Genomic DNA, 13,317 nt, shown 5'->3' with positions numbered 1-13,317 from the left:
AAATCACACATGCAAGATCACACAAGTACTAGGATCATTCTCTGATCCTTTGATTGGATGGACAACATGTTCATACTGCCAAAGCTTTGACTGGTTGAAGGACGTCCAGCAGAAGGTGTCTTAATTACCATGTCGGTCTATGAAAGGGAGTGAGGAGCACAAGCCTTCTAGGTTTTGTATTGAAGTCAATGTAGCCAGAGAAGGACAGAAAATGACTGTCCTCTGGCTATACCATGGTGCTACCCTAGAGGGTGCTGTTGAGACTACTGTATACTTTCATTGCAAAACTGTGTTTTAATCAGGTATTTGGTGATGTGAATATATTTAGTATAGGTTTATCGTAACTCTCTTTTATATTTATGAAATTCACTGAGTAGGATGGTCCTCCCCTTCCTCCTCTGAGGAGCCTCCACTGGCAGACACACAGTGTTCTACACTCCAGCCCCCAGCCCTCTCTCTCAAATCAAATCAAATTTTATTGGTCACATACACATATTTAGCAGATGTTATTGCGGGTGTAGCGAAATGCTTTTATTCATAGCTCCAACAGTGCAGCAGTATCTAACAATACACAACGATACACACAAATCTAGAAGTAAAAGAACGGAATTAAGAAATATATAAATATTAGGACGAGTAATGTCGGAGTGGTATTGACTAAAATACAGTAGAATAGAATACAGTATATACATATGAGATGAGTAAAGCAGTGTGTAAACATTATTAAAGTGACTAGTGTTCCATGTCAGTGTATATGGGGCAGCAGCCTCTAAGGTGCAGGGTTGAGTAACCGGGGGGTAGCCGGCTAGTGATGGCTATTTAACAGTCTGATGGCCTTGAGATAGAAGCTGTTTTTCAGTCTCTTGGTGCACCTGTACTGACCTCGCCTTCGGGATGATAGCGGGGGGAAAAGGCCGTGGTTCAGGTGGTTGATTTCCTTGATGATCTTTTTGGCCTTCCTGTGACATCGGGTGCTGTAGGTGTCCTGGAGGGCAGGCAATGTGCCCCCAGTGATGCGTTGGACAGACCACACCACCCTTTGGAGAGCCCTGCGGCTGCGGGCAGTGCAGTTGCCATACCAGGCGATGATACTGCTCTCAATTGTATGAGGGTCTTAGGGGGCCAAGACAAATTTCTTCAGCCTCCTGAGGTTGAAGAGGCACTTCACCTCACCCTTTATTAATGGTGTCAGTGTACATACACACACACACACACACACACACACACACACACACACACACACACACACACACACACACACACACACACACACACACACACCCCTGTGGACACCCAGACACATTTCACATTCTAATCAACCTCAGCCAGGTTGAAGGCTGGCCCATGCTAACCCACTCTCCAAACCTCCCAGCTGCCCCCCACTTTGACTTTAGCCCCCATCAAACGTCACACAAACACACATACGCAGCTTAGTGCACCTCTGTGGAGCTAAAATGGTAATGTGTTTAAATGTGGCCGGCACAGACAGATAGACGGAGTCCTTGGGCTATTGTACCCTGAGCGGAGCCGGGCTAGCTCTATTTACTGAGAGAGAGGTTCCTATGGGTCTCACAGCGGGCTGATAGGATGCAGAGGGATGGAGGGATGGAAAGACCAATATAGAGGGATGGAGGAATAAAGGGATGAGGAAGCAGGTCAGACACAGATAGACAGTGTTACGAGTAAACGACAAAGGCTCCGTAGGGTCTAACAGTGGCCTGATAGGACGCAGAGGGATGGAGGGAGGGATGAAGGGATGAGAAAGCAGGTCCAGACGTGGACAGACTGTGTTACGAGGAAATGCCCCCCTCCCCTTCCCTGTTCATTTAGGTGGGGACTATCTCATCCTGACTCACTAGCCCCCTCATCATTCTTCTCTCACCTTGCCCCCTGGGCAGTTGTTAGCACCGTGCCGAGTGGCCCAAATTGATTGTTTATATAGTTGCTGTGGGGGCTGAATAGGTTAGTTTAGAATAACATTTCCTTGTCTGAGGTGCTGGGGGTCATTTGGGGGTTGGAAGGTAGGTGTGGCCAGGGGGAGAGGGGATGAGTGTGTGTGTGTGTGTGTGTGTGTGTGTGTGTGTGTGTGTGTGTGTGTGTGTGTGTGTGCGTGCATGCGTGCAGGACAAGGTGGAGATAGAATCCTGACATGTTGTTACTGTATGAAGATGGGCAGATTTACAATTGTCCTCTCTCCGTTCTATAGGACACGGAGGAGAGGAACACTTGTTTTTTCCCCATTGGCATGTTTGTGTTGCGAGTGTATATTTCCGTGTGTATTTGTGTGTTTCCTGTGTGTGTCCTAAGTTTCAGCCTCTCCTCGGACAAAGTGACCTTGGATTTATCACTATTGGGCGGTCCGCTGGAGGAATATTTACGGCTCACACAGCTTTTATCGCTGTCGCCTAATTGCGCAGGTCGGCCATAAAGTCACTCGTCTGCTACAGCAGTCACTGGTCCCGAGGGGGAAATGAAATCGGAAAGGGTTTGGGAAAAGATAAGAAAAAGCGAGTGATGAGGGGTGGAGGAGGGTGTCATGTAACTATGCCAGTAAACAATAAACAAGGTGTGACAGCAAATCTAAAGGAGACCAGGCAGGAGAGGAAAATGCAAACGGAACTTGCCTTTATTAGATGCATTGTTTACAAGATTTATCCCATTATTTATTAGAAGGCAAAACACGAATATTTAAGATGACAAACATTAAAAAAAAACGAACAAAGAAACTTGTCATAAACACAGCTGGCGTTATTGTTATTTACCAGATGCTCTGGCATGGTCTGATGGTGTGTCATGGCTAAAAATCTGAGTGGGCTAAAAATAGCTCCGTCATCATTTCCTGGATCTGTCACTGGGCTCCGGAACGCAGTGCGTCAAATGAGCATGGGGGATAGCGAAGCATCGCTGAACACAGCACTTAATGACTAAGCAAACAGCTTCAGCCTGGGCTCTGCTGTTCTAGTGGCTCCTATCTGATTCTCTGTCCAAAAAAAAGACTGAGGAACAGTTTGTAGTAACTGCCAGGTCGCAATTGTAAATGAGAACTTGTTCTCAACTTGCCTACCTGGTTAAATAAAGGTGAAATAAAATAAATAAAAAACTATTAAGTCATGACAATGTTTAGTGGAATGCTTTGCCAATCACCTGACGAAGGGGTATACCTAGTCAGTTGCACAACCAAAATGTGTCTTCCGCATTTAACCCAACCCCTCCGAATCAGAGAGTTGCGGCGGGCTGCCTAAAAGTCAATCTGTGTCTGAAGTGGAGTACAGCATTTACTGTGAAGCAGCCTCCGCAGACATCAGGGCTTTCGTATTTCTTGCGCTTGACGGAGTAGAGCTATTGTGAAGGAAGTTGTCAAGTTTGTGTTCATATAGGACGTACCGCCGCCACCTATTGTCAACCAATCATGCCAATGCAGAGCTATCATGTCAATGCTTCTGCATGCCTCCACAATTGTTTCACACCCTCCTTATGAAGCCTCTGACCTTTCGGTTACTGGACCAACGCTCTTAACCGCTAGGCTACTTGCCGCTGAGTTTGATTCTCTGTGAAAAGATAGTGATGGTCACTATTGAGTAATATAGGAACAGCTGTCAATATAACATACTCTGTAAAGTATAACATTAAACAATAGCCTTGCACAGTAACTTTACTAATGTAATTGGAAATGACAAATAACATGACATCATTGCCTGTGGTCTCTTACTTTAGCCAATCAGCAGGCAGTACGTGGCAAACGGTGGCTGACCTGGTCAAGCTGGAGAAACACACGGTCAGTGGTCTCTTCCCCAACACCATCTACCTATTCATCGTCCGAGCGGTCAACGCTTATGGCCTGAGTGACCCCAGCCCCATCTCTGAGCCCGTCCGCACACAAGGTCAGTACCTAGGAGGGACACAACATAATATATATATTTTTAAATAAGTACAGAGTGGTAGTTAGTGTAAAACAAGTGTGGGAAGTCCAAAAGTTATTTTTCTCTCATTTTGAAACTTTGCAAGGTCTGAAGGCTTCATTCTTCATATAAAACAATTTAGGGTTAGTCAATCAAGTGTGTACGTGAGTTCAGCATCCACTATCATTTTACTGAGTATTTTGTGTCTTGATGTTTGTTCATGTTGTGTTTGCAGATGTGAGTCCCACCGGTCAGGGAGTGGACCACAGGCAGGTCCAGAAAGAGCTGGGAGAGGTGGCCGTTCAGCTTCAGGAGCCTGTCACACTCACTGCCTCCAGTGTTCAAGTATCATGGATGGTGAGTACCCTGACCTGAGTGTTTACATCATCTTTCACAGGAGAAAGGCTATTGGTTGGACCCACACTCTATGAATGTTTTATTGGATGTTATACCCATATTCAAGGGTTGTAGAACTGTATCTCTTATATCTTTCTATTAGTATCTCTATTAGTATCTCTCCTTTTCTCTAATTGTCCCTCATTCTTTCTCTCTATTTCCCCACGTTCCCATGTTTTTCCTCCCCTCCCCAGGTGGACCGTCAGTCCCAGTACATCCAGGGCTACCGGATTCTCTACCGGCCCAGGGGTGGCACCTGGCAGCTGCAGGATGTCAAGGCCCCGTCGGAGCGCCTGGCCGTGGTCGCTGATCTGCTCAAAGGCACTGAGTACGAGATCAAGATCCGGCCCTATTTCGACGAGTTCCAGGGCATGGACAGCCGGCTGCTTCTGGTCAGAACACCAGAGGAAGGTAAGACTGGCTAGAAGCTACTTATACTGACCACTTCAGATGAGACTGACACAAGCCTTGCTGAGACAGAGGCTGTCCTAATATGGACAGCGATTACTTAAGACAGCATATGTCCATAATGGAGGGAATGGTGAGTAACAAGGTTTTAAAATAAAAACATTTAATGATGGGACCTCCAGGTTTAAATAAAGGTTTTGAAAGTGGCGATTGATTGGTCATACACAGTCGTTGCTCTTAAAGAGATTGTGCACTCAGTCAATTTACCCAGCAAAGTAAGGGTGAAATAAAAAGTGGTGAATTTAACCTTTTTAGTGTTTGTCTTGGAGGGCACAAAGCAGAAACCATTTGAGGTCTCTGACTTTTTAAAAATAGCTAGCTGTTAAAGAGCCTCTAGCAGTCACATCTCTGAGAAGTCAAAACCAATTCAGTCTCAATTGGATTGCAATTCCCAACAACCTGTGTGACCTTCACATCCTGTTATGAAGGCAAAGAACTGTTTAGTCCAATAACCACTTCATGGCATTTGATGGCATTTCATGGAGTCTGCCATTTTCATCAAAATCTAATCATATTTTCGCTATCTTACCAAATGCCCCTATTTAATATTTTCTATGTCAACATGGAGTTGGGTTTTTTCACAACTTGATCTTCCCTCTTTCCCTGCAGTCCCGAGTGCCCCTCCCAAAGCAGTGACCGTGGTTACAGTGAAGCTGAGCAACAGCTCCAGCATTAGTGTCTCCTGGGAGCCTCCCCCCACTGAGATGCAGAATGGAATCATCCAGGAGTACAAGGTTGGCTGACTGAACCAGAGAAGACATATCATGATTGGATCAATCCAATGACAACCATCCATATGGGTGGTATTTACTTAGAAATAACATGGTAAAATAAAAAATATAATAATAATAGTTACATAATTACAATGATTTCTTTGGGATTCATTAAAACAAGTCATTGGAAATAAGGAGTAGCTATGAATTGTTTTACATTTTTTTAAAGCAAGAACCAGAACGAACTCATAGTTACCAAATACATTTTTATTTACTAAATAACTAAATACCATGTAAACACCAGCTCAAACAGGACTGGAAAATTAATCTTGTCCATATTAGGACTGCCTCAAAGTCACAACAGGCAGTGCTAATATGGACACTGTAAATTTGACATCTTCCATCTCTTACACCAACTCACCATCCTCCAACCAACAATAACAGGTGTGGTGTGTAGGCAACGACACCCAGACCCGCTATCACATCAACACCACCGTAGATGGCACCTTCCTCTCCACTGTGCTCAAGGGGCTGCTGCCAGGCATCCTGTACCAGGTGGAGGTGGCAGCAGTGACCAGCGCCGGAGTGGGCATCCACAGCCAGCCTGTGTCCATCCTCATTAGTGAGTCCCCGCAGAACCACAAGCTAGCAGAATAAGACATTTCAGTTCCGGCATATCAAGGATATAGTATCAGATTTAGTGGAACTGTAATGAGGGAAGCAAAAATGACTGAAATTATTGTTAAGTGTAACAGCAGCGTCATATTCATGTGTTAAGCATGCTTAGTCTGTGTACAACTTAGAATCAAATGTTGCATTGTTGCCATGAGGCCAACAAGCATGATTCTAACTTTACACCCAGTTCTGAGGTGTGGAAGATGAAATGTTTCGTCGTTTGGTTTATAACATATACCATTTTGTCATATACAGTACTCAAACCATGCAGTATTACTTGGGAAAGGATGGCTATAATACAGTACTTACATGGCAAAATGTTGTCTGAAAATCGAAATATCTGAAAATCGAAATATCAATCAAACTCCTTACTTACTTGCCGCTCTCCCTCAGAGCTGCCAGCGGAGGCACCTTCAGTGCCCAGCGAGGACGGTGATGAGGGCAGCGTGAGCCTGGCCGAGCAGATCACTGACGTGGTGAAGCAGCCGGCGTTCATCGCTGGGATCGGCGGGGCCTGCTGGGTCATCCTCATGGGTTTCAGTGTGTGGATCTACTGCCGCCGCAAGAAGAGGAAGGAGCTGAGTCACTATACCGCATCGTTCAACTACACGCCTGCAGGTACTTTACACACTTTATTTTATGCACTCTTTATACAACACTTAATTTTACTTTACCACTTATCAATGAGGCATGTTGTAATATAACCAATCTTACCATATCAAGTATTCTACTGCACTTTACAGTAGGCTACTATTTTAACTTAAAAAACGTCATGATTTTGGCAATGAGGCCCTTTATCTACTTCCCCAGAGTCAGATGAACTTTTGGATACCAATTCTATGTCTCTGTGTCCAGTATGAAGGAAGTTAGAGGTAGCTTCCCGAGCCAATGCCAATGACTGGATTTCTATGGGTATCAGTGCAATGGAGTAGAATGTTCTCTTTTCTCTTTTCAAAACTGGTTGAATGGCTATGTTTACCCTGTAGGCACCTGCTACCTACTACAGGTGAGATAAATTACACACAGTGAATGAGAATCACCTGCCTCCAACCAAATTCATTAGAATTCTTCTGAATTCTGAATAATTTAGTCCAGGACATTTTGTTTTTACTTTGAAGTGAAGTTTCTTGGTCCTGTGCAGTTATAAATCAATACACGTGTGAACACCAAAAGCTTTTTTAATAAAAAAAAATAGTAATGTGCAAGGGTGCCAATATATTAGAGTGCAACTGTACCATATGACATTATGGCCACCACTCATGCCTTACTGTATTTTACCTTTCCATTCACACCTGAATGCACATTTCCTTTTTTCTGCAGTTGGCTTTCCACATGGAGAGGCATCTGGACTCAATGGAAGGTAAGGATCCCTGTTTATGTTATTTCAAGGATACTTTCCCATTCTTATTGCTAGTCTTCTTTTAGTAAAGTGATGAGAACAAAGCTGTGGATTTGCATCAGATATGATCATAGTGTGTGTTTTAGGCCTGGCATGCTGGGTGGCAACATGGGCAATTACCCGTGGCTGGCAGACTCATGGCCCGCCACCAACCTGGTCCACAGTGGCAAAGAAGCCGTCAACTGCTGCACCTCCAAACATGACACTGCAGAGAGATACTACAATGGTATGAGACACAGCATGATCCTGCTCACAGCGGACGGTTTGTTTTGTACACAACCAGGGATTGTCTCTACAATGCCTTGCGTGTAGTCTTAGGGAGAATTTCAATTGCCTACTCCTCGCATCCTCTCTTCTCTCTCCTAGCCTCCTTGTGAAAACCCATTGGAGAAGAAGGTCAGAGGGGAGGGACCTCTGGCTTTCTCATCCAATGGTTTTTGAGAAGACAAGGTGAGAGGAGAGAGGACATGAGGAGTATGCAATTAAGATCTTCCCTCAGTCTTTGAAGAAGTCTCAAAGTATAGTTCCATCATCTCATGTGATATCAACTTGTACGGCAGACTTAGGGCTGAATTCAAGCACTTCTGGAAAATCCAACAGGTTGAATTATTGTTAAATAAAATATATTTTGCCTTACCAAATAGTGTAACCTGCATATGTCATGGTAACTGTAGCTCACATAACAACTTTGACACTAACTCTGCAGTTAAATATATAGAAATATATAGAAATCCTCTTATTACCGTAAATCAAATGACAAAAGATAACCTCTCACCTGAATCTGACCTCTCACCTCTGACCCCCCTCGGCACCAGAAGCGGGCATATCCAACTACCTGAACCAGACAGAGAAGTACAGCACGGGCGATTCCACTGAAGGCCCTATCTACAGCACCATCGACCCCACCGCCGAGGACCTCCGCAGCTTTAACAGCCCCTACTCCTCCACCACGCCCTACGCCAGCACTCCAATCATGCCCTTCACCAACCAGGCACTCCAGGGGTCTCACAGCCCCACAGAGCAAGATGGCGGCCACTGGATCACCCAGCCCGCCGGACCCTCCTCCCAGTACGCCCAGCCCGACCGCTGCAGGACGGACAGCGGTAAGACTACGTTTAAGATTGTGTTTCCCATGGTATGATTCAAGGTGGGGCACCAAGAACCCCGAGCAACATTCACAAAAAAAGACAAAGTTAAATATAATAACTGGAGTCACTTTGACATTTTTGGAGCCATAGAACAGCATTATGGTACCTACTAGCTAGCAACAAGAGACATAGCAGTAGCTAACCTACTGTAAATTGGTGTAACACTGATTCATCTGTAGGCGGAAGAAACGCACACCTGGTTAGCAGAGTAGAACACTTGAAAAATAAATGGAGAGCTGCACACTATAGGAACTCAGATACAACAATTTAATAACAACGTTTCGACAGCCAAGATGTCTTCAAATCAAAAAATTTTTATCACATGCGCCGAATACAACAGGTGTAGACCTTATAGTGAAATGCTTACTTATAAGCCCTTAACCAACAAGGCGAGGGTATAATGACAAGCACTGCGGGTCACTAGTTTATATAGAGTTTGAAAGGACACACACAGGTGTCTGTAATCATGGCTGGCTGTGGCTTTATTTCTTTGGTCGATTTTCTAATTATGTACAATGGATATCAAAAACATAATAATCACAAGAATGGCTTCATATCAGACTTTAAATTGAGACCAAAGGGAGCAAGGGTCTTTAAATTAAAGATCCAGACGGCCTCTCGTTTTCACAGTACATTTTAAAGGTCAACCCCCTCTTCTAAGGAGGGTGACGTGTTCGTTGCCGATGTAGCGAAGGGACGAAAAAGTGGTTTGCTTCCCAAAAAAAGTGGGCCGCAACTGGGTATGTGAAGTGCTACGATACGCAGAGATTCTTATTTTTAGTTTGCGCCTCGTTTTTCCCACATAGTTATTTTACCACAAGGACAAGTTATAATAGAAATAACTGCCTTAGTGGAGCACGTGTATTTGCTATCCATTGTATATAATGTTAGTATGCCTATGTAGCCAAATTGTATCTATGATTGCATGTAATACATTCATGCTTTTTTATATGTTCTATTTATATCTGCAAATCAACCAATGAAATAAAGCCACAGCTGGCCATGATTACAGACACCTGTGTGTGTCCTTTCAAACTCTATATAAATTAGTGACCCGCAGTGTTTGTCATCATACTCTGATGAAGACAGCTTGGCTGTCGAAACGTTGTTATTAAATTATTGCATCTGAACTCCCTGAGTGTGTGACTCTTCTTTTCTTTTTCAAGAACAGTGATTCATGCCTCCAAAAATTACAAGGGACCTTTAGTTATGTTTGTGACGTACATGTATACCCTTTTCAAGTGTATTAAAATGTATTTGGAGACCTTAGGACCAAGTCTTCCCACTGTACAGAACTAAAACATCTCTTTATGTCTCTATGTGCAGGTAAACCCAAGCAGAAGTCCATGGGCAAAGCGGTGAAGACCCCCTCTATGAACTGGACTGAAGCCCTGCCCGCGCCCCCCTCCTTTGGGGAGCTGGAGCAGTGTGTGGTGGAGGATTTGCCCATAGATGACCATGAGGACATGGAGCTAGGGTAAGCACGCACACACGCGCACACACACACACACACACACACAAATATACATAACCGTGTACACATGCGCACACACACACACACACACACTTATGCTGCTGCCTGGCACAACACACACCGATGAGTACACCATCTTCTTGCTAACCTGAAGGTAATATTAATTGATTAAGGTATGGTAGATCTCTTATATAACCTCTGGACACTTTATAGGACCTGATGCGTCTCTGCTTGGCACTCAGCATTAAGGAGATGGATTAGGGGTAAGGCCCTGCGATAGACTAGTTTCCTGTCCAGAGGGTGTACTTGTAGATCAAGCTGCCTCATGCTACAGAAGCTGGAGCTCGTGCTCCTATGAGCCATTCAGGCTCGTGCAAGGCTACTTACTATACTGTCCTATAGAAGTATGGGCCTCTGATTTCCTCTTTTTCGCCTGGCCCTTGTCTCTGCACTCTGTCCCCACTAACACATAGTTCTAGGCCAGGGTTTTGTGTGGAGATTATTTATGTTCGCCTAACGTTGCCTCTCTGCCTGACAGGACAGACTCCCCTTTGGTCTCTCTCTCTGTTAACCCCCTGCTAGCTCTGGACCTCAATGCATCTTTTTTCCCAGCTCCCTGCTGAACGACATTACCGTTGCACTGCAAAAGGAATACACACACATTCACCTACACGTGCACACACACACACTTTATAAACGACAATATTGTCAGTATTCATGGAGGTTTGGCAAGGGGACCATTCAGTTATCGCTCCTGCCATTCACTCCACCCCGAATAGGCTAGGCTAGCAGCTCAACTGAAGCAGGCATGAGGCTTACGAACTTCTACCTCTAACCATTTCTGACAGCTACTGTAGATTATATTGGCTCTAGCCAAGACGCTAGCCGGCAGTTAGCAATTTAGCCACTATTCCCAAGTCTCAACCCTATCTCATTCATTGACCCTGTTAGCTAATAACATTAGCCTACTTTAGCCCGTTCCCCTTCTCATGTTCTACTCTCCGGGTCACCCGAACAAAAGAATCATTCAGCAGCTTTCTCATGCACGACTCCACCTAGCCCCCTGCAGCTGTTAGCCGTTAGCAGAGATTGGTGATGAACCTCAGTTAATGTCGTTAACCTTTGAGTTAGCCCCTGTGGCTAGCTGAGAGGAACGTTGGCCTTATAACAGCTAGCTAACTCCCTGGCCTTGCCCATTTCCTCCATGGTGTACACATACGCATGTACGCACACACACACACACACACACACACACGGCACACCCACACAGGCACAGGCACACAGCCCTCTCTCCACACATACCTCTCTACCAAACACAAATGTATGAAAACACCCTTTAAGTGATTCCATGCACACCCTGATCTCCTTGCCAGACATGGCGCTCAGCAGACCCACATGGAAGGCTGTTTAACGGCGCTGTAGAACAGTGGAAATCGCTACGCTACAGACCAATGCTGTAAGCATTATGAGCTAAAGAGGGAGGGCCACCATTGTGAATGTGTTATGATCGAGCTACCTACTGCGCCATAGCACCAACTGCACAAGCGGTGACTGTTTTATAATGCTCCAGGTAGAAGTTGCCCTTAGGCACAGATCTAGGAACAGTTTATCCTCCCCAATCCATTAAAAGGGACAAGGCAAAAACAGACAATAGATCAGTGTTCCTAGGGGCCACGGCATCCTACTCTGTCTAAAGTGAACTCATGGAAAAAGTGACCCTCTCCTCCTTCCCAGGTCTGATGAGGAAGAGTGGTGCCCGCCCCTTCCAGACAGGACCTATCTGACCGAGGGTTGTGAGGATGGTCCCGCCCCTCACCTCAGGTGTGGCGCCTCGTCCCCCACCACTTCCTACAGTCACCAGTCCACTGCTACTCTCACGCCATCGCCCCGAGAGGAGAGCCACCATCCACCCCATGACACAGCACACCTTCACCACCATGACGGGCAGCAGCTAGCACGGTATGACATGACACGACACAGCCTAACAAAACCAAACATGGTCAAATTCTAAAAGTCACATCATGTATGTACAAGTAGACACTGTAGCCATACTCTCTTGTTCAGATGAATGAGATGGTAATAACACAGATTAATAAAGCAATGAATGCTTTGGTATGGTAATTGCCCAATTTCATTAACAACAGATAGCACAATACTCATGATATTTGCAGTAAAATCTCTCCCTCAAATGAACAAAACAATAGTTCAGTTGTGTAACATAATAAAATGATGTAATTGCTTTGGCTAAGCACCCTCTCTTTCTTTGCCATTATACAGTAGGTTACCTTGTGGTCCCGTCCCAGTGCCTCAGGCGCCCAGCCCTCCCCTCACCCAGTCCAACCCTAACCTCTCAGCCCAGCAGCACAGTGAGGACTCCGAGGGGGGCACACCGCACCGAAATGGCTTGAATCATCGCCGTGACTTCAGTGAGGGGGAAACGCTGAGTGCTGACAATGTCAGCTCCACCACACCTGGTCAGTGATGCTTATCGCTCTGCACAAACTCACACGAGTGAATGCACCACACACAGATGTGCTTATACACATTGAAAGGGGACAGGGGCAAACAAACCCATACAGATGCTGTATCCTAATTTAATCACCTGTTGTTGCAGAAATGTTCCTTCACAGCAGGAAATGCAAACTTGTAGTGTATTCAAGGTTTAAAAAGGCTTCTAAACTGAGCAATTTCCACTTTAAAATATCAGACTTGATTTGTCACAACGAAAAATGTATCAACCCGTGCTAAAAATGCTATAATCCATATAATAATTCACATTTCCAGTTGCTGTAGGATTATTTTCCTGGGTGATATACTGGGTCAAATTAAGATACAGTATCTGTACTTACAGTGAGGGAAAAAAGTATTTGATCCCCTGCTGATTTTGTACGTTTGCCCACTGACAAAGAAATGATCAGTCTATAATTTTAATGGTAGGTTTATTTGAACAGTGAGAGACAGAATAACAACAAAAAAATCCAGAAAAACGCATGTCAAAAATGTTATAAATTGATTTGCATTTTAATGAGGGAAATAAGTATTTGACCCCTTTGCAAAACATGACTTAGTACTTGGTGGCAAAACCCTTGTTGGCAATCACAGAGGTCAGATGTTTCTTGTAGTTGGCCACCAGGTTTGCACACAT

The 13,317-nt window shown here is 44.8% G+C and overlaps 1 protein-coding gene across 5 annotated transcripts in view; it reads left to right on the top strand.

Annotated features, from left to right (window-relative positions):
• Positions 1-13,317, top strand: part of LOC115148681 (roundabout homolog 3) — a 304,721-nt gene that overhangs the window by 279,624 nt on the left and 11,780 nt on the right. For 4 of the 5 annotated variants that reach the window (XM_029690781.1, XM_029690782.1, XM_029690783.1 and 1 more), the window contains 12 exons: positions 3,715-3,881; positions 4,135-4,256; positions 4,490-4,706; positions 5,373-5,497; positions 5,921-6,098; positions 6,545-6,769; positions 7,472-7,511; positions 7,637-7,776; positions 8,366-8,653; positions 10,025-10,175; positions 11,907-12,131; positions 12,450-12,646. In XM_029690781.1, the coding sequence (XP_029546641.1) occupies positions 3,715-3,881; positions 4,135-4,256; positions 4,490-4,706; positions 5,373-5,497; positions 5,921-6,098; positions 6,545-6,769; positions 7,472-7,511; positions 7,637-7,776; positions 8,366-8,653; positions 10,025-10,175; positions 11,907-12,131; positions 12,450-12,646 (2,075 nt within the window). The remainder of the gene's footprint in view (positions 1-3,714; positions 3,882-4,134; positions 4,257-4,489; positions 4,707-5,372; positions 5,498-5,920; positions 6,099-6,544; positions 6,770-7,471; positions 7,512-7,636; positions 7,777-8,365; positions 8,654-10,024; positions 10,176-11,906; positions 12,132-12,449; positions 12,647-13,317) is intronic. The other variant, XM_029690784.1, reaches the window with a different exon arrangement.

Source organism: Salmo trutta, chromosome 15 (genome assembly GCF_901001165.1).
Source record: "Salmo trutta chromosome 15, fSalTru1.1, whole genome shotgun sequence".
NCBI classification, from domain to species: domain Eukaryota; kingdom Metazoa; phylum Chordata; class Actinopteri; order Salmoniformes; family Salmonidae; genus Salmo; species Salmo trutta.
Note: the sequence above shows the minus strand (reverse complement) of the source record. Positions and strands in the feature narration are given on the sequence as shown.